Raw genomic sequence first — 19,042 nt, 5'->3', positions numbered from 1 at the left:
AGAACTCTGTCTTTGCAATTTTTTTGTAAATCTAAAGTTATTCCAAAATAAAAAGTTAATTGAAAAAAGGGAGTGCCGAGGAGGATGGGGAGGGAGCAGGGAAGCAGACACTGTGGTCTGGAGAGGTGGGCGCTGTGGCTGAGACCGGGGACGGCCAGGCTCCCCATGCTGGGTTGGACAGGAAGACCTGAGTCTAGCAGTCAGGCTGACTGGACTATGATTAGCTTTGTTGCAGAGGACTGGGAACAGCATCTGCACGCTTTGTGTCTTGGTGTCTCTTTCCCCGTCTGTAATGGGGGTATGTAGCGTCTGTTCTGCTCAAGGACTTGTATAAGGCAGGATATGGTGAAGATGCTGAGAGACAAAAAGTGCACACCCAGGTGCCCATTAAGATGTTTTCATTAGGAGTCTGAGCTAGGCCTGGTGGTGTGAAAGGCATCCGGGTATATTGAGGTGGGGTGATGGTCTCGGGATACACTTGCTGGGTGTGTGGCCTGGTGGGAACTCTGCATTGTGCTTGGGGAAAGGCTGATTTCACTCCCCACCTTCTCCTTCCTACCATTGAGCCATCTCTTCCCCTTCTCCTGTCCTCCTGGCCTTTGCAGAAACCACTGGTGAAGGACCGGGAAGCGGAGCTTCTGTACTTTGCTGATGTCTGTGCAGGCCCCGGTGGCTTCTCGGAGTACGTGCTGTGGAGGAAGAAGTGGCACGCAAAGGGCTTTGGAATGACTCTGAAGGGCCCGAATGACTTTAAGCTGGAGGACTTCTACTCGGCCTCCAGTGAACTCTTTGAACCTTACTACGGTAGGACACACAGGAGGATACCAGGGACTATGGGTCAGCCTCTGTGGAGACTTAGGTCAGAAGCAGCTATCATCCACTTGCCATGTTTTCTTTGCTAGGTCTCCCAGTCCATGTCATGAAGGACTTGGTTCCCCCTAGTCTGTCCCTTTTTTGCCTAGGCCTGTGGGCTACAGGTTACACTTGCATCCAGGCCATATGCATTCCTCCTTTCTTCTCTGGTGACAGGAGATAATGAAATTGCCTGATCTCTGGCTGAGAACTGGCAGGGTCATTAACATACCACCGTGTGTAGGGGTATGAAAAGTACTGATAACAGACAGCTCAGCTGCCCTGCAGCAGTCCCCTCACCTACCCTGGCTTGATTGTTGTGATTGGCACCAGATCCCAAGTTCTTTTTTAACAGTCCTTAGTAAAAGGTGATATTGGGCCCTGTGTGGCTAAGTGGTTAGAGCGTCGACCTGCGGACCAAAGGGTCTCAGGTTCGATTCCCGGTCACGGGCACATACCTGGGTTGCAGGTTCAATCATTGGCCCTGGTTGGGGTGCGTGCAGGAGGCAACCAATTGAATGTGTGTCTCTCTTGACCATGTTTCTCTCCCCCTCTCCTTTCCACTCTCTGAAAATCAATGGGAAAAGATACCTTCAGGTGGGAATTAGCCAAAAAAAAAGTCAAAATTGGTTCTGAAATGTAGGTGCTTTAAACACAACTTTGGGCTTGAGGAGGAAAGCCCTGTGTTCAGTTGATGACTTTTGGCTGGTTAACTTCTTGTCATCTCTGCTTTATTCCATACAGCAGGGCCCTGTGTCTGCCTCCTGGCCCATCACTGTAAGGCAGCCCTGCAGTGGGGGGGGTCCTGCAGTGAGTTGCTCCTCAGGGGCTTTTCTCCTGGAACCCAAGGCCCACTTGGTACCCTTTTCACAGCCCCAGAGAGCTCATGTCCCAGTCTTGGGATGCACAGGACCGATGAGGTTAATGTGGATCTTGTGTCCTGCAGGCGAGGGTGGGATCGATGGAGATGGAGACATCACCCGCCCAGAGAACATCACTGCTTTTCGGAATTTTGTCCTGGATAACACAGATCGAAAGGGTGTCCACTTTCTGATGGCCGATGGGGTAGGTGACCCGTTTTCCATAGGCTGGTGCTTTAGGGGTTTATCTCCTTAGAGGCTTGAGAATTGCTTTTGCTTTGTTTTCTTAGCCTTTTAGCTGCCCTCGAAGGTGCTAGCTCACTATTCAGGTAGTAGGGGATGTATGATTTAAGTTTTATTCTTTTGTACATATTTTCAATGACAACTTTGTCAAGGCGGGATGTTTATGTGGAGGAGGTGGCCCTTCTCAGCTCATTTCTTCAGAGGGTCTCGGTCGGCTGTGAGACGCAGCAAAGGAGACCAGCTAGGCAAAACTAACCGGGAAGAACATTTCCATCATTTGTCACCTGGGTGCTGCTCCTGGCAGAGGCCTGGGGATGGGCTGATCGATGACCACAGAAACAAGGCAGCAGCTCGGGGAACTCACTGGAGGCTGCCAGTGGCTGGACTAAAGTGAATATTCAAGGAGCCTTGTTCCTTGGGCAGCTGCTGGAGCCACTGAGGGGAGCCCACTGCAGCGTTCTCACCTAGTGGGTGACATGGCAGATAGTCTTTTCTGGAGTGAGCCACAGCTTAGCCTGGAGTCATGGTCGGCAAACTGCGGCTCGCGAGCCACATGCAGCTCTTTGGCCCCTTGAGTGTGGCTCTTCCACAAAATACCACGGCCTGGGCGAGTCTATTTTGAAGAAGTGGCGTTAGAAGAAGTTTAAGTTTAAAAAATTATGCTCTCAAAAGAAATTTTAATCGTTGTACTGTTGATATTTGACTCTGTTGACTAATGAGTTTGCCGACCACTGGCTTAGAGGCAGGACAGAGAATGTGGCAGTTGCTCCAGGGTCACATGGCTAGAGTTGAGAGAAACCTCTGAAGCAACTTGGGTGAAGGACTGTGCAGGGTGTCAGCATAGGGTCTGAAAGCATTGTGCACAGCAGGGAACAACAGACAGGCTGGGTGCGGGGGAAGCTGCTCCGGGTGAGCAGCTGCAGGGTCTGATAGTGCTGGGGAGGCAGCCAGTGCACTCTGGCAGCTGGAGGGGCAACTCAGGGATTGTCTTTCGGCTTCAGCACTGTAGACTGGTGACCTGGGCTGGGTTTTTGTTTGTTTCTTTTTTGATTTACCCTATAAATAAGCATGCATTTTGAGGAGCATTTAGAAATTTAGAATACATTACTCAACATTTTTCATTCTGGGTCATTTAGCTATTAGCTTCATAGGACTGAGTCAGGGAGACCTGGCCTGGCTGGGGATAACTTAACAGATGACAGCCTTGTTTACTTATTATTGTTGTGGTGAAAACACCTAACTTAAATTGAACATCTCAGCCATTCTCAAGTGAACAGTCCAGTAGTGTTAAATATATTAACATATTCCTGAAACAAATCTTCAGGCTGTTTTCATTTTGCAGAATTGAAACTGTGCCCATTAAAGATCTGCCCTATCCCAGGCCCCCAGCCCCTGGCTCCTTTCCTCACGCTGAGCTTGGCTCTCTGCTCCCTGCTGGGCTCTCACAGGGCGGGACACCACTCCAGGAATAGCAGCGTACCTACGCTCTTTAAACCAACGCTCTGGCCAGAGATCCTGCCCGCTAGAAGGAGAGGCTTCATGGTCTTGGGACAGGAGAATGGGTTTTGTGAGAAAATCCTTAATCAGCAGAGAGAGGTCACTGTCAGTCAGCGTTTTGCTGACGTTTCTCCTGTCACCAAATGGGCCTGTCCTGCGGTCAGTACAGAGGCTGAGTGAGCCCAGGCAGAGCATTGGTGCCACGCGTGCTTCCCGGGCCTCGTCAGACTCACCGGGGCTTTCTGTTTCCTGTCCTGCAGTTGGCCTGTGACTAGCCAGGGTTCCGCCTTGGTTCTGTCTTACTCTTCCCTTGGACTCTTAAGTGAGTTTTACAATTTTCTGGACCATCTTCTTGGAAAAGTAGACTTGGTTCCACCCCCTGGAAATGGCACTGGTCCAGTCGTCAGGCCCGGGTCCTATTTGTAATGGGCCAGGTGACCTTGACAAAGTAATTCAAATGCCGAGCTGTGTCTCCATCAGTCAGGTGGTGGAGAGCAGTGAACACACTTGAAGAAGTCAGTGAGGATGCGGTAAGGATGCCTTTTCGGTCTTCATCACTCTGGTTCCCACCCTGATCCTTGTGCTCCATTTCAGGGTTTCTCCGTGGAGGGCCAGGAGAACCTGCAGGAGATCCTCAGCAAGCAGCTGCTGCTCTGCCAGTTCCTCATGGCGCTCTCTGTTGTCCGGACAGGTGACACTCCCTTAGCTGTCTCCCCACCCTGGGGCCCACGAGAGGCCCTGCTGGATAAGAGCATGCTTAAGAGTTGGCTTGGAAGTTAAAAAAAATTCTTATGTCAGGTGACAGGTAGCTGAATGAGGAATTTAGGGAAGAACGTGCTGTAGAATCCTCCAAGTCCCCTCTAAAGTTCAGTCTCCCCCTTAAGTTGCCTCTGACTTTTAATGGACCCAGGTTCTGAGTCCCTGACTTGGTCATATTTACTCCCTGAGATTACCTTACCCACCTCCTGGACTAGAACCACTGACTGCTCTTGGTATTTTCTCTCTAATCCAGGAGGCCACTTCATCTGTAAAACCTTTGACCTGTTCACACCGTTCAGCGTGGGGCTCATCTACCTGCTGTACTGCTGCTTTGAACGAGTATGTCTCTTTAAGCCGATTACCAGCCGTCCTGCCAACTCAGAGAGGTGAGGTTTTCCTCTCCATTTTCATCAGACTAGTTGGCTAAATGTCAGAACACAAGACCTGGTACATCTCTCTGGCATGACCACTTAAGCTACATTAAAAGCCTTGACTTTAAAGAAGTGATGAGAGCCAGGGGGGGGTCAGGATTTGGATCTTACTGGTCCTGTGATATGCCAGTCAGCCTCTGCCTTCTTCTCCACAAGCCTGTTCACCACACGTATGTGGGGGATCCTTGGCTTGCCCAGGAGGGAGAAGGTGGTCAGTAGAAGGGAAACCTGGAGAGACATGGGTTGGTCAGGGCAGGGGGGCCACCAGCCAGGGCACTGTTGGCATCCCAGTGGGACACAGTGCCCATGCACAATATGAGAGATGTGGCCGATCTGAATTGCTGGTGGCTTGTTAAAAGCACGAGCTTTCTGCGCCCCATTTTGGAGAGTCTAGTCGATGAGTCTGTTGAATTAGACCCCTCCAGCCGGGCAGAGGGCAATTGGGAGCCACTGTCATAAAGAGTAGAAAATACAGCCCAACATAAAAAGGAAGAATTTGAGGTGAACTTTTGCAGCACAGTCTGTGCTGTTCTTTGTGCATAGACTTAAGGCTGTTGAGCTTCATGACTCAGCAAGGGGCTTGGAGAGGAGGAATACTGGCAGGGAGGTCCTTGCTCAGTGGAGTGACAGGGTTTCTCCTGCCAGGTATGTGGTGTGCAAGGGCCTGAAGGTGGGCATAGATGATGTGCGGGAGTACCTCTTCTCAGTCAATATTAAACTCAACCAGCTGCGGAACACCGAGTCCGATGTCAACCTTGTGGTTCCCTTGGAGGTGATCAAGGGAGACCATGAATTTACCGACTACATGATACGGTCCAATGAAAGGTAAGCAAACCAGGTGTGTTTTGCTGGCACCATTAGGAAGAGCAGAGAATGAAGGACTAAAATGATTGGCTCTTGGTATCATTTTGTCAACCCTGAAAAATTGGTAACTGGGATTGGTCTGCTGGTTCTAGGGCTCCCTGGGACTTAAGAATACCTTGGGGACCCTCATACTGCTCCCATGCCCTGTCAAAAGGGTGGCTCGTGGGAGCCTGGCTGCCATAGCCATGCCCATGGGAGCCTGATGGTATGGCAGTGAAATCTAACAGAGAGCAGCTCTGTGCCCCTGGAGGCAGGAGTAATTTCCCTTTAATTGCTTCTGTTTGTAAAAGGCCGTCATGGTTACTGCCTTGTGAAGCCTCTGATTGGAGGCAGGAGGTGGCTGGAACGTAAGATACAACATGCTTTGGAGGTTCTGGTACCAAAGTTTTTGCCAGTTCATGAGTTCTCCAGATAGGTGATCTGAATGCTGGCGTTTTTTTGTTTTTAACCTTGTTTAATTATTTTCCTCCTTACTAGTGGTAATAATATAAAGTTGTGACAGTTGGCTCAGTTTTCTAGGTGGGCAAGCATTAGAAAAAAGTTTTTTGAAGTAGTTTGGAGAGTTATATAGCAGCAATGAGTCAGTAGAAGTACTTTCTTGGGGGCAGGGCAAATAAGGTAATTTTATCCATTTATCTGTTAATGGACATTTAGATTGTTTCCACATCTTGGCTATTGTGAATAGTGCTACAGTGAACATGGGGTGCTGATACCAATATCCTGATATCAGTTCTTTTGGAGAAATACCAAAAGTGGAATTGCTGCATCTTAATGGTAATTCTGTTCTTTTCTTGCCTCATTGCACTTACTGGTTCCTCCAGTATGATGATGAAGGATGAGAACAGATATCCTACCCTTGTTCTTGATTTTAAGTGTAAAATGTTTAACAATTAAGTATGATGTTAGCTGTAGGTTTTTTGTAGTTGCCTTTTATCAGTTTGACCAAATTTTCTTCTATTCTTTGTTTGCTGAAGTTTTTATCATGAATAGATGTTTAATTTTGTCAGATATTTTTTATGTATCTATAGAAACTTTTTTATTTCATTTACAGTGAATTACATTGAAGATTTTCAGATGGCAAATAAATCTTGAATTTATTTTATTTTTAAAAAATATTTTTATTGATTTCAGAGAGGAAGGGAGAGGGAGAGAGAGATGGAAGCAGCAATGATGAGAGAGCATCATTGATCAGCTGCCTCCTGCATGCCCCACACTGGGGATCGAGCCTGCCACCCGAGCATATGGCCTGACCAGGAATCGAACCGTGACTTCCTGGTTCATAGGTTGACGCTCAACCACTGAGCCACGCTGGCCGGGCAAAATGTTGCATTTTTGGATAAACTCGAGTTGGTCATGAGTTATCCTATCTAATAAAAGAGTAATATGCAAATTAACCATCACTCCGATACACCCACAAGCCACACCCACCAGCCAATCAGGAGCGAATATGCAAATTAACCCAGCCAAGATGGCTGCAGCCACTGAGAGAGCAGGAGGGAGGCTTGGGTTTCCCTGGCGATGGAGGAAGCCAAGCTTTCCACACACCCTGGCCGGCCCAGGCCTCCGCTTAAGGCTACAAAGTTTCAATTATAGAAGATAAAGAAATCCCAACAGAAATGGCGGTAGCCACGGAGCTTCAGAGAGCTGGAGGCCTGGGTTGCCCCTAGCGATGGAGGAAGCCAAGCTTTCTGCACACGCTGGCTAGCCCAGGCCTCCACTTAAGGCTACAAAGTTTCAATTATAGAAGATACATAAGTCCCAACAGAAATGGCTGCTGCCACTGAGCGAGCAGAAGGCTTGGCTTCACTCCAGGCTACAAAGTTTCGATGGTAGAAGATATATAAATCCCAGATATCAGGACCTCCGCTTGGATCACCGGGGGGCGTGGCCGGCCTGCAAACCACCACAGGCCCCTCGCCCAGGCCACCCCACGCCCCAAGGGAACCCCCACCCTGATCTGGGACACCCTTCAGTGCAAACCAGCCAGCCCCCACCCGTGCACCAGGCCTCTATCCTATCTAATAAAAGAGTAATATGCAGATTGACCAGCACTCCAACAACACAAGATTGCTGCCCCCATGTGGTCAAAGATCCTGCCCCCATGTGGACATAAGATGGCCACCACAAGATGGCCAGCAGGGGAGGGCAGTTGGGAGGGACCAGGCCTGCAAGGGATGGAAGTTGGGGGCGATCAAGCCTGCAGGGGAGGGCAGTTAGGGGTGACCAGGCTGGCAGAGAAGGGAAGTTGGGGGCAAACAGGCTGGCAGGGGAGCAGTTAGACATCAATCAGGCTGGCATGGGAGTGGTTAGGGGGTGATCAGGCTGGCAGGCAGAAGTGGTTAGGGGCAATCAGGAAGGCAGGCAAGCGAGCAGTTGGGAGCCAGCAGTCCTGGATTGTGAGAGGGATGTCCGATAGCCCGTTCATCCCTCGAGGGGTCCCAGATCGGAGAGGGTGCAGGCTGGGCTGAGGGACACTCCCCTCCCGTGCATGAATTTCATGCACTGGGCCTCTAGTCTTTCATATAATGCTACATTTGATTTACTAATTTTTTATTAGTGATTTTTGTGTCTATGTTTATAAGGGATATTAGTCTCTAAATATGTATTCTTTTGACGTTCTTATGTGGTTTAAATATATTTGTATATTTAAATGAAATAAATTTCCCTTTATACTATTATTAATACATAAATATATTAAAAGAAAAAGTCTAAAATCAAAGTAGCTAGAAAAAGAAGAGCAAATTAACCCCAAAAAGTAAGAATAAAGGAATTAATAATTTTCTTTTATTTATTTTAATTAATCACTTAGATATAGCATTTAAATGTAACCATATTAAAATTGCCTTTAAGGACTGCTTAGCTCCCACATTTTGATATGTTATCTTTTTTCGTCATTGTACAGTTCAAAATATTTTTAAAATTTCCCTTATTTGTTCTTTGATATATGGATTATGAGATATGTGAAATTTAATATTTTGGGATTTCCAAGATACCTATTAGATTTTGTCCCATTGTACTCAGAATATACTCTATATGATTTTCATCCTTTGAAATTTATTGAGGCTTTTTTTATGGCCTATCATATGATCTGTCTTGGTAAATATTCCATCTGCTGTTGTTGAGTATAGTGTTCTATGAATGTTAATTTGGTCAAGTTGGTTCATAGTGATTTTCAAATCTTCTACATCTTAACTGATATTCGACTTCTTATTCTGTCAATAGCTTAAGGAGGGCTGTTAAAGTCTTTAGTTATGATTGTTCAATTATGATTTGTCTATTTCTTTAGTTTTGTTAGTTTTTGCTTCATATATTTGGGATCTTTGTTATTAGTAGGCACATGCACATTTAAGATTATTTTGTCTTAATAAATTGACCTCTTGTCATTGTGAAATATCCTTCTTTATTTGTAGTATATACTCTTTGTTTTGAAGTCTACTTTGTGAAATCCATATAGCCACATCACCTTTCTTTTGTTAGTATTTACATGGTTTATCTTTTTATGTTCTTTTATTTTCAATTTGTCTTTGTGTTTGTAAATAACATATGGTTGAGTCTTACCTTTTTATCCATTGTGACAGTCTCTACCTTTTAAATGGGGTGTTTAGTACATTTTCAAGGACTGTAATTGTTGCTATGTTTGGGTTTAAACCCTCTGTCTTGGTTGTTTGATTTCTGTTTATCCTGCCTTTTACTTGTTTCTCTGTTCCTTCCTTCTTTTTGGGGGGAGTGAATTCAGTATATTTTTGTAGTATTTCTTTTTATCTCTTTGGATTTTTTTTATGCCTTTTGTGTATATAATGTTTTAGTTGTCAACTCTAGAGATTACAGTGTGCATCTTTAATTTATCATACTTTATCTTCAAAAAGTATTCTGCTTCATGAACAATGTAAAAACCATACCACAGTAAACATGCATTTACAGTTTTCCTTCCTTTGTGCTTTTGTTTTATAGAAAACCGTATTTTACATTTCCATTATTTTTATTTTAAACAGTATATAATCTTTTAAAGAGATTTAAAGATATACACAGCGCTTATATTTGTGCATCTAATTATTTTTAAAGGTTCCTTGATATTTACTGACAAATTTACCCATTCTGGTGTTCTTCATTCCTTCCTGCAGAACCAGGTTCCTATTTGGAATAATTTTCTTTCACCCTAAAGAATTTCTTTTAGTCTATTTTTTTTGTATTGTTGTTGTTAATCCTCACCCGCAGATATTTTTCCATTTATTTTTTAGAGAATGGAAGAGAGAGGAAAAGACAGAGAGAAACATCAATGTGAGAGAAACACATCGATTGGTTGCCTCCTACATGCGCCCTGACCAGGGCCCAGGCCGGCTGGAGAGGAGCCTTTTAGTCTGTTTTTTGTAGAACAAGTCTGCTGGAGACTAAGGCCTTCAGCTTTTGTCTTTTGATAATGTTTGATTTCCCTTTCACTTTTCAAGGATATTTTCATTAGATACAGATTTCAAAGTTGGCAATGTTTTCCCCCAGCACTTTAAAGATACTGTTCTCTGCTTTCCTTGTTTTCTGATGAGAAGTCAGGCATTATTCTTACCATTGCTTGCCTGTATGTCATGTGTCCTTTCTCTTCTGATTGCATTCATGATGAACTTTGTTTCCAGCATGTGGACCATGATGTGATTATATGTGTTGTGTGTTTTTTGTATGGATTCTGCTTAGGATTTTTTACCTTGGGTCTATAGATTGATTTCATTAATCAATTTGGAGAAATTCTTAGCTATTAACCTGTTAATATTTTTTTCCTATTGTTTCTTTCCTCTGCTCTGAGATTTCAGTTAATATTTATGTTAAACTGCTTGTTATTGTCCACAGAGCTATCATAGTTTTCATTTTTTTACCTCTTTATGTTTCAGTTTGAGTTTCTGTCTTCCCTCATGTTCACGGATTCTTTCCTCTACAGTATTCAGTCTGCTGATGAGCCCATCAAAATCATTCTTTATCTCTAATATATGTTTTATGTCTATTATTATTATTTTTTTGCTTTTCTTTATATTCTCACTCAAGGATATGTTTATTGATTTTTAGAGAGAGAGGAAGGAGGAAAGAGAGAGAGAGAAACATCAATTAGTTGCCTCCTGTATGCTCCCCCACTGGGCATCGAATCCACAATCTGGGTATGTGCTCTGACCTGGAATTGAACCCGCAACCTTTCGATGTACGGGACAATGCTCCAACCAACTGAGCGACCTGGCAGGCCTTATTTGCTTTTTAAAAATATAGTTCCTATATTTCTGCTGATATTTTCCATCTTCTTATTAAAATTATACACCTTTTCTAGTAGATCTTTTAACAAGTTTTTCAGTTATTTTAAAGGCCCTGTCTAGTAATTTCACCATTTGAACCATCTCTGGGTCTTGTTCTATTGAACTGTTTCCCTCTTGCCAGTGGGTCACACTTTCTTGCTTTATCACGTCTCATACTTTTTTTTTTTTATAAATGTCAGAAAGTCTATGTAAAAGAACAATGGAGACTAGAGTAGAAAGGGCAGCTGTTAGTATAGGTGGGTTGAGTCAGTTTAGTCTGTAAACTGGGTCTGGGCTTTGTTGTTGTTTTATTTAGAATCAGTTCACCACTTTCATGTTAGTAAGGATGGGATCAAAACCTTGCTTTTAGCAGGACTTGGGATCTGAGTGTATGAAGGGTTTGACTCATTTCTCCCATATAACTGTATTTTGGTGTGTGGTTGAGGGGGTTCTCTTTAACTCTCCAGCCCCTCCCCCAAATATAGATGGTCAATGCTCCTGTTAAACTTCTCTGTCCTGATGTTTTTTGGCTATCTCTTGGTAATCCTTCTGAGATCAAAACTTTGTTTTTCTTCTAGCCACTGTAGTCTGCAGATCAAAGCTCTGGCCAAAATCCATGCCTTTGTTCAAGACACGTGAGTCTTGCCCCCTTTACAGGATTCATCTACTTCAAGGGAAGAGCTCTTGGTTTTGCTCCTCCTCCTGCGTTCTTGGTTTATTTCATTTCAACAAACATTTAAAAATATGTACTCTTTTATCTCCTACTCTGCTGTGGTCTGTGAAGGATGCCAGAGAAGCATATGGCATGAACCTTGTCCTCAGAGACTTTATGATGTCTTTGGGAAGGTGAGCGTATCCTAGGAAAAGGATGCAGGAGAAGTTATTAACAGTGTATCAGAGGGTGTAGAATACATAACTCCGGAGACCCAGAATAAAGAGTGGTCAGAGAGGAAAGGTAGGACTGGCCAGGGAAGACCTCTGACAGGGCCAAGCATAAGCTAATTCAGCTTTCTGATGTCCACTGGGATGGACTCACTGGCCTATGGCAGCAGAGGAGGAGCCAGAATGTAGCGCTGGGTCCCTGGAGGAAGGGTGTGTGAGGAACCCTGGCATCCAGAGGTCAGGTAGCCTCCTCCTTTCCCTTTGTGGTATTAAGGGGAGGTCGTCCCATTTTGTGTACGTCTGAGCTCCCATCTTCAAGAGGCAGAGCCCTGTGAGTGTGATAAGCACTTTGGGCTAATGGCAACGTGGCCTCCGTGCTGTGCACACGTTCATTCATGGGCTTCCTCCCTGGGCTTCTGAGGGGTGCACAGGAGGCACACTGTACCTCATGAAGTCTCCAATCACTGCTGGCTTCATTTTCCCAGGACCCTGAGTGAGCCTCGGCAGGCAGAGATCCGGAAACAGTGCCTCCGTCTTTGGGGGGTGAGCATCTTGACCCCAGCCCATTGTTGCTCCAGGGCAGGGAAGCTGTAAAGAATAGGTTTGATTCCCAATCGCCCATGAAAATGTCTGCCTACCCTCACAGCATTCCAGAGCTGGAAGTCTCAGCATTGCTGGGCGTTACCTCCTTGGGCCTTTCACTGCCAGTTGGGCCCTACAGCTGGGTCATAAAGGACAAAGGTGGTGTGTGAACAGGCCTCATTTTGCTGCTGGTGGTCCTGTGTAGCAGCACTGACCATAGACAGCCCCGAGAAAGGGAAGTGGCACATGGGCTGTGCTGCCACAGGGCCTGAAAGGGAGCGGTGACTGCATTACCCACCTCCACCCCTTCTTTCTAGCCTCCTGTGCTACATGCCGTTTCCTCCTCCCCAGTCTGACCTACCCCCTCGCTCACGTAGACTAGCACAGGCTTGGTCTAAAGTACATTTGAAAACCAAAGCTCTCTGCTGCCTGTTTTCAGATCCCGGACCAGGCTCGTGTGGCGCCTTCCTCCTCAGACCCGAAGTCTAAGTTCTTTGAGCTGATCCAGGTAAGTTTGGTGTCTGATGAAAATAAAGTCAGAGATTCTAGATGTCGGAGGTCTCACTGAGACCCCAGATGCCTGGCCTCCAGAGGGCTGGGCTGAGTGGGAACCTGGGGTGTAGGGTGTTGAGTCCCCGAGAGCCCATCAGGCTCCCTGAAGATTCTTGTCCCTAAGATACGTTGTGCTCAGCATTCCCGCTGCCCAGACGATGGTGCTGGCAAGTATAGGGTCCCGTGAGATTTGCCTGCAGAGGAGAAATGAATTATGGGTTGAACTGGGGCAGGGGAGCTGGGCAGAGGGCTGAGAGGGGCTGCCAGGAGAGCTCTGTAATGGGTCTGGCCTAACCCTAGGCTCCCTGTCCTGTTTCTGATGACCTGGTCCTTGGAATTCTTCTGCCTTTTTTGTTTTCCTACCACCCGCCTTCCAGCTTTTCCCTGGGTTTCATTTGAATCTGGCCCAGGTCATGGGTCATTGTGCTGGTTTTGAGAATGAGGTTGAAGATGGCCTCAAAAGAATAGCATGTGTCCATTTTTCTGAATGGGCCGGAGAGATCACTTATTTGCTCTCAAATTGAATGCTGGCAAGTCCTTGCCTTCAGCTTTATTGAAAGGGTGACTTTTATATCCTGGTGACATTTCCTTAGAGCTCAGGTAAATCGATCTGTACTTGGAGACTTGGTGTGGTTTCCTTTCCCAACCTCCCCTAATCGGTCCTAAAGGAACACTCCAGGCAGGTGGAATTAACCGCAGTTAGTGCTTGGTTAGGGAGAGCGGGGGTGCAGGGGATGTTTCAGAGAGCATGTGCTTCCTGTCCCTCACCTCTCCCAGCCTGCCCCACTCCTGTACAGGCACCCACACCCATACTGAGCGCCTGTCCCTTCCCCCAACCCAGCCGTGTTTTCTCTGACCCGGGGCTGCAGGGCACTGAGATCGACATCTTCAGCTATAAGCCCACGCTGCTCACCTCCAAAACCTTGGAGAAGATCCGCCCAGTGCTCGACTACCGCTGCATGGTGTCTGGCAGTGAGCAGAAGTTCCTCCTGGGCCTCGGGGTAAGTGCAGCGGGCTTCCTGCCCAGCGAGGGCCGGGACTTGCCTCTGGGAATCTGGACAGCTGCCTGCCACTCAGTGCATGTTCTCTTGGTACCAAGGAACTTGGGCTTTAACCCAGGGAAGCTAGTTCATGAAATTTCACTTCCTTTTTTCCTGAGTTAGGCGTTTTCATTCATTCTTTCATTTATTTATGTATTTGCTTATTCATCTCTGCATTGCTAATGGGACACTGCCTCTTTCCTTGTCATATGGAGCTTCCTAAGCTAGTAGGATGGTCAGCAGGCCCATCTGGCTTGAGCCTATGTAGTTCTTTCTTTTTTTGTGTTCATCTTCACCTGAGGATATTTTTCCATTGATTTTTAGAGAGAGTGGGAGGGAGGGGGAAACACAGAGAAACATCCATAAGAGAGAGACACATTGTTTGTCTTCCGCAAACCTGACCAGGGCCGGGGATAGAGCCTACAACCAGGGTATGTGCCCTTGACTGGAATCGAACCCGGGACCCTTCAGTCCACGGGCCGATGCTCTATCCATTGAGCCAAACTGGCTAGGGCTATGTAGTTGTTTCTTTGCAAAACCCGCCCCCGCTCCCCCCCGCCCCCCAGGTAGTGTCATCCCTTCTTGCAAAGACACTACCTGGACTTACCTGGGGCCTTAGATTTCCCGCAGGTGTGAGCAGGGAAATCTAAGGTGAGCTGAGGGAACTCTTTGGCAGTTCTGTATGTTACTTGATTGGGTCAAGTCATCATTGCTTTCTTTCCACTCACTTGTCTTTCTATATAATTTTCTCTCTTCTTCCTCACTTACTTTCTCTATGTCCTCTCATACTTTACCTTTTTTTCTGTTACTTCCTTTTCTCCCCTCTGCTGTCTGGACCCTTTACCAAACCCACCTCAGACATATACACTAAGCCAGATCTTCCTTGAGGTCCACTAATCATGGACTTAGGCCTTTTGAATGGTGCCCTGGGTCTGTTCCCTACACCAGGACTGAGCCAATCTCTCCTTCTATTCTGCTGAGGCTGTGGAGGACACAGTGTCTTATCACTGAAGTATAACCCACTGACCTAGACATTTTCTTCTGACATCAGCTGTAGCCACCAACTAAAAGCCCTTTTAGAACTGATCCTCCCCCCCTTCCATTTCCATGGTTGCCTGACCCAGCCCTTTCTCTCCACCCGTAGAAGTCACAGATCTACACGTGGGATGGCCGCCAGTCAGACCGCTGGGTCAAGCTGGACCTGAAGACAGAGCTGCCCCGGGACACTCTGCTCTCTGTGGAGATTGTCCATGAGCTGAAAGGGGAGGTCAGAGGTGGTTCTGCTCATGTGTCCTGGCCCTGCCAGCTAGGAACCTGGGGCACAGCTGAGCCTGGCCTTGCTCCCCAGAGTTAGCGAGGTTATAGTGTCTGTGGTGCTTGACTGTCCCACCAGGGCCGGGGAAGGCCTGGTGACTGCTCCTTCCCCTGAAGCAGTTGGCATGGTATGTTCAGGTAGGAAGGACCGCAGTCTCCATGTGTGAAGGAGAACACCTCGGTCATCTCTGCATCGAGGCCTGCTGGGTATTTTTTAGCTGCTGATTTAGTTTTTAACCAGGGAACCCTTTGGAAAGAAGCAACTTTCCCACAAGCTTTGGATGTTACAGCCTACGGGTGACTTTCAGAACAATCGTGGGAATGGTTGACAAGGGTGGGAAGCCAGGCCCTTGGCTGGAGCACCATGGTGGCAGCCTCACCGGGTTGAGATTCAAGGGGGTCATCACCCAGAGCCTCAGCTCTCTGTGTGCTCAGGAGTCCAGCCAGTCTGGGCTGAGAATCAACTGGGAGGGAGGCAAAAGAAATGCCCTGTGTTTAGAGCCCTCCCCTCCCCTCCCCTGCCCGGCTGTAGGCCCAGTGGTGGGCAGAGTGGGCCCCATGCCTGGCAAGGTGGGCAGTGTACTTGTCCTTCTAGGGGAAGGCTCAGCGGAAGATCAGTGCCATCCACATCCTCGATGTCCTCGTGCTGAATGGCAGCGACGTGCGGGAGCAGCACTTTAACCAGCGGTCTGACCTGGGCCCTGGGGGAGGGGAGGGAGGGGGGCTGGGCCGGGGCACCTCTGTGGCAGCAGTCTCCAGGCCTTGGCCCCTCACCAGGCCTTTTCTGCTTAAGGGCATTCTTAGAGTCCCTTCTTCCGCCATGGGCTGCTTCCAAGGGCAGGTGAGAAATGGTGCTGGCACTTCAGCGTTTGCTAGGGCTTGGGCCTTGCTGCTCATAGATACACACACTCCTGTTTTGCTACAGCTGTTCAGATCACAGGAGATGTTTGTGTTCAGGTTGAACAAGAGGGTGACCTATGGGGAGAAGGGTCTTCTCTGAAGAACATGTCTTATGCCTGGTGGTCCCACTGAAGTACTTTTGTTGAAAAGGAGGGAAGGACAAAAAGGAGCGACGTCTTGCACCAGGATGCTGATGTCACTCCTGAGTTGGTTCATCTGGCACCTGTGGTTGGGGTGATAGAAAGGACATGTCCCGTTCAGATGACATAGAAGTTCTGGAGGCGGTGCCTGAGCGCAGCTGAAGACACACTTCAGGGAACCAACCAAGATGTAGCGAGATTAGAGCTCAGAATCCAGAGAGAGGGAGAGGGCGTGCAGGCAGACGCCAGTGGACAGGGGCAGGGTGAGTTCCTAGGGGACATGAGAGCGGCCTCTTGGAGCAGTTTGCTGCGGATTCAGGAGTGTTCTCCACTGGTGCCGTGAAAGTGCCCTGGGGAGGGGTCCGGCTGGAGGCACCTGGCTTGTGTCTGAGTGGTTGTTTGGATTGTAGAATTCAGCTTGCCGAGAAATTTGTGAAAGCCGTTTCCAAGCCTAGTCGGCCTGACATGAATCCCATCAGGTAAGCGTATCTCCCTCCTCCCCAAACCTCTTCCTCACTGCTTCTTTCTGGTCATTGCCTCCTTCCCTGTCCTGTCGGGGATGGGAAGGCCCAGTGGAGGGGACCAGGCCAGGTTGGTGTTAGCGATAAGGCTGCCCTTGGTGAGTGCTTTGTTAGGGGGTGCTAGATGGGTGGCTCCTTCACCCAAGAGTAACTCCCCATCCTGCCTGTCACAGTGAGTGAGCCTCCACAAGAGTCATGCTGAGGGTTTAGATGTCCTCATTTAAGATGCTCGTGCTTCTGAGAGCTCACACCTGAGAGCCACGCATTCACACTTGAGGAGCATTAGCATGTCACCTGGCCTTTTCATTCTTTTCCAGTGAGAAAAGGGTCCAGAAGGAATGGGAGTTTTGAATGTGAAAAAGAGAAGGATGGTTTGAAGGAGTGGGACCCTTACTGCTTGGCAAGAAGGCCAGGGTGTGCTGCCTTGTTAGGTCGTGTGAGAGTCCCAGGGTCCAGAGGCGGGTGAGCCAGTCAGGGAGCAGACGATGGAGACTGGACCAGCGTCTGAAGTTGTTACCTCTGGGACTTCATCTGACTAGAGACTGAGATGCCTATTTGTACTTTATCAAAATCATTATTATTTCTAATAAGAATTTACTTAAAATTAAATCCAGTACTGAGAATGCACTTTCTAGATATCCTCTGAAAGTCTCAAAGCAATTTCTTTCTGTGCTTGCACTTGTCGTGTCTGCCTGGTCCTGACGGGCAGCTCCCAGGGACCCTGCCTCTGCTGCTTGTGGCCTGGTTGCTGGGTCTCTGGGGACCTTCCCCAGTGGCAATTCCCAGGGTGTGTTCAAGGGTCCCCAGAGGTGGAGAGCTGGGCATCAAACAGGAGTCCTGCACCCTGGGTAGGAGTCCCCCTGCCCCCGATGTAACAGGCCTGTTAGGACTATTTGGAAGTAACCGCTACAGGAAGGCCTAAATCCCAAGTGGTCAGACATGGGCGAGCGCCTGCACCTTGGTGTCTAGCCTCTGTAACGGAACGAACTGGGGTGGGATGCGGGCAGAGACCTCTTGGTCTGCCAGCCCCTTCCACTCCATAACCAAAGTGGCACTCCCCAGTTGCCCTGGGGTGGGCCCGAGAGGGTGCTGGGCAGCTCTGAAAGCTAGGGTTTGTCTGTAGGATAGCAGTGTGCCACGGGGGGCGGGGAGGGGGAGGGGGAGTCATACCTTGAAGGGTTGGGGGGTGCAGGGCCTGAGGCCGAGGGCAAGGACAGGCACAGCCTCCTGCCTATGAGCTGCTGCTGGACAAGAATGACCCCCCAGGAAGCCCTTGTCCTCTCCATCCCTCTACCCTCAGGGTGAAGGAGGTGTACAGGCTGGAGGAAATGGAGAAGATTTTTGTCAGGTGAGTGCCTCAACCAGGGTAGTTCTGGATTTGAGGAGTTGAGGTGGGCGCGTAGCAGTGGCCAGGATTTGCTGTCTTTTGTGGAGATCTGGTGGGTGGTGAGTTGGTCCTGGCAGCCTGCCTCTACCCCTGCCTGCCTCGCCTCCGGGCAGCGTGGCTCCACTGCAGCCTGGAGCCCGGCTGAGCGCTGATTCAGCACCCTGTCAGGAGGGGAGCCGGCGGGTGTGTGTCAGGCAGAAATACGGGCTCATTGATGCTGTAATAGTTACGATTGTCCCTGTGAGGGCAGAGCAGCAAGCTGCTTGAAACACCATAAATCCCAGCTCCTGGCGCTGACGGAGAGATTGAGCCTGGAGGGGAGGGGGGCATAACTGCTTCCTTGGATTTTTTTAGTTGCGGGGGCCGGGTGTGCGGGGCCAAGGAGAGCTCAGACCTGTGGGTCTCTTTCTGAGTGTGCGCCTGCTCTAGCCTCGGCTCAGTGCCCTCGTGTTAACTCTTTACTGGCCACAGTGATCACAGTGATGTTATGGGTGGTGGTCAGTAGACCCAGTGGCAGCCGTGGTGTCAGAGCTGGTGTCACCCTGAAACTCTTCAACAACAGCAATCTGTCGGGGGCGTCTGTCACTCCCACCTGCCTTTGCTTAGTTGGGAGTTCAGCGCCTAAGCCTGAGCTCCGAACGCAGCACTGGACTCACCTGTAGTGGGGCTTGGAGCAGCTCACTCATGTCTCTGCCTCCGTTTCCTAGTTGAACTAAGATAAACTGTTGTGGTTGGTGTGATTTTGATGATTGCAAGAGACTATCGCTAGGGCTTCCTCTCTCTCATGCACACACTCCACTTCCTGCTCACATGCCTGCTTGGGAAACCAGGTTGGAGATGAAGATCATCAAGGGCTCCAGCGGCACCCCAAAGCTCAGCTACACAGGGCGGGACGACCGGCACTTTGTGCCCACTGGCCTCTACATCGTCAGGACAGTGAACGGTGGGTGA

The 19,042-nt window shown here is 48.3% G+C and overlaps 1 protein-coding gene across 3 annotated transcripts in view; it reads left to right on the top strand.

The window, feature by feature from the left end:
- Positions 1 to 19,042, top strand: part of CMTR1 (cap methyltransferase 1) — a gene marked incomplete at its 5' end in the record, with an annotated part of 57,792 nt that overhangs the window by 37,179 nt on the left and 1,571 nt on the right. For 2 of the 3 annotated variants that reach the window (XM_079779894.1, XM_079779893.1), the window contains 14 exons: positions 606 to 804; positions 1,799 to 1,917; positions 4,047 to 4,143; positions 4,465 to 4,597; positions 5,288 to 5,467; positions 11,352 to 11,408; positions 12,141 to 12,198; positions 12,677 to 12,745; positions 13,659 to 13,790; positions 14,974 to 15,096; positions 15,739 to 15,830; positions 16,594 to 16,662; positions 18,005 to 18,052; positions 18,922 to 19,034. In XM_079779894.1, coding sequence (XP_079636020.1) covers positions 606 to 804; positions 1,799 to 1,917; positions 4,047 to 4,143; positions 4,465 to 4,597; positions 5,288 to 5,467; positions 11,352 to 11,408; positions 12,141 to 12,198; positions 12,677 to 12,745; positions 13,659 to 13,790; positions 14,974 to 15,096; positions 15,739 to 15,830; positions 16,594 to 16,662; positions 18,005 to 18,052; positions 18,922 to 19,034 — 1,489 coding nt within the window. The remainder of the gene's footprint in view (positions 1 to 605; positions 805 to 1,798; positions 1,918 to 4,046; positions 4,144 to 4,464; positions 4,598 to 5,287; positions 5,468 to 11,351; positions 11,409 to 12,140; positions 12,199 to 12,676; positions 12,746 to 13,658; positions 13,791 to 14,973; positions 15,097 to 15,738; positions 15,831 to 16,593; positions 16,663 to 18,004; positions 18,053 to 18,921; positions 19,035 to 19,042) is intronic. The other variant, XM_079779895.1, reaches the window with a different exon arrangement.

Source organism: Cnephaeus nilssonii (assembly GCF_951640355.1).
Source record: "Cnephaeus nilssonii genome assembly, chromosome: 9".
In the NCBI taxonomy this organism is placed as follows: Eukaryota; Metazoa; Chordata; class Mammalia; order Chiroptera; family Vespertilionidae; genus Cnephaeus; species Cnephaeus nilssonii.
Note: the sequence above shows the minus strand (reverse complement) of the source record. Positions and strands in the feature narration are given on the sequence as shown.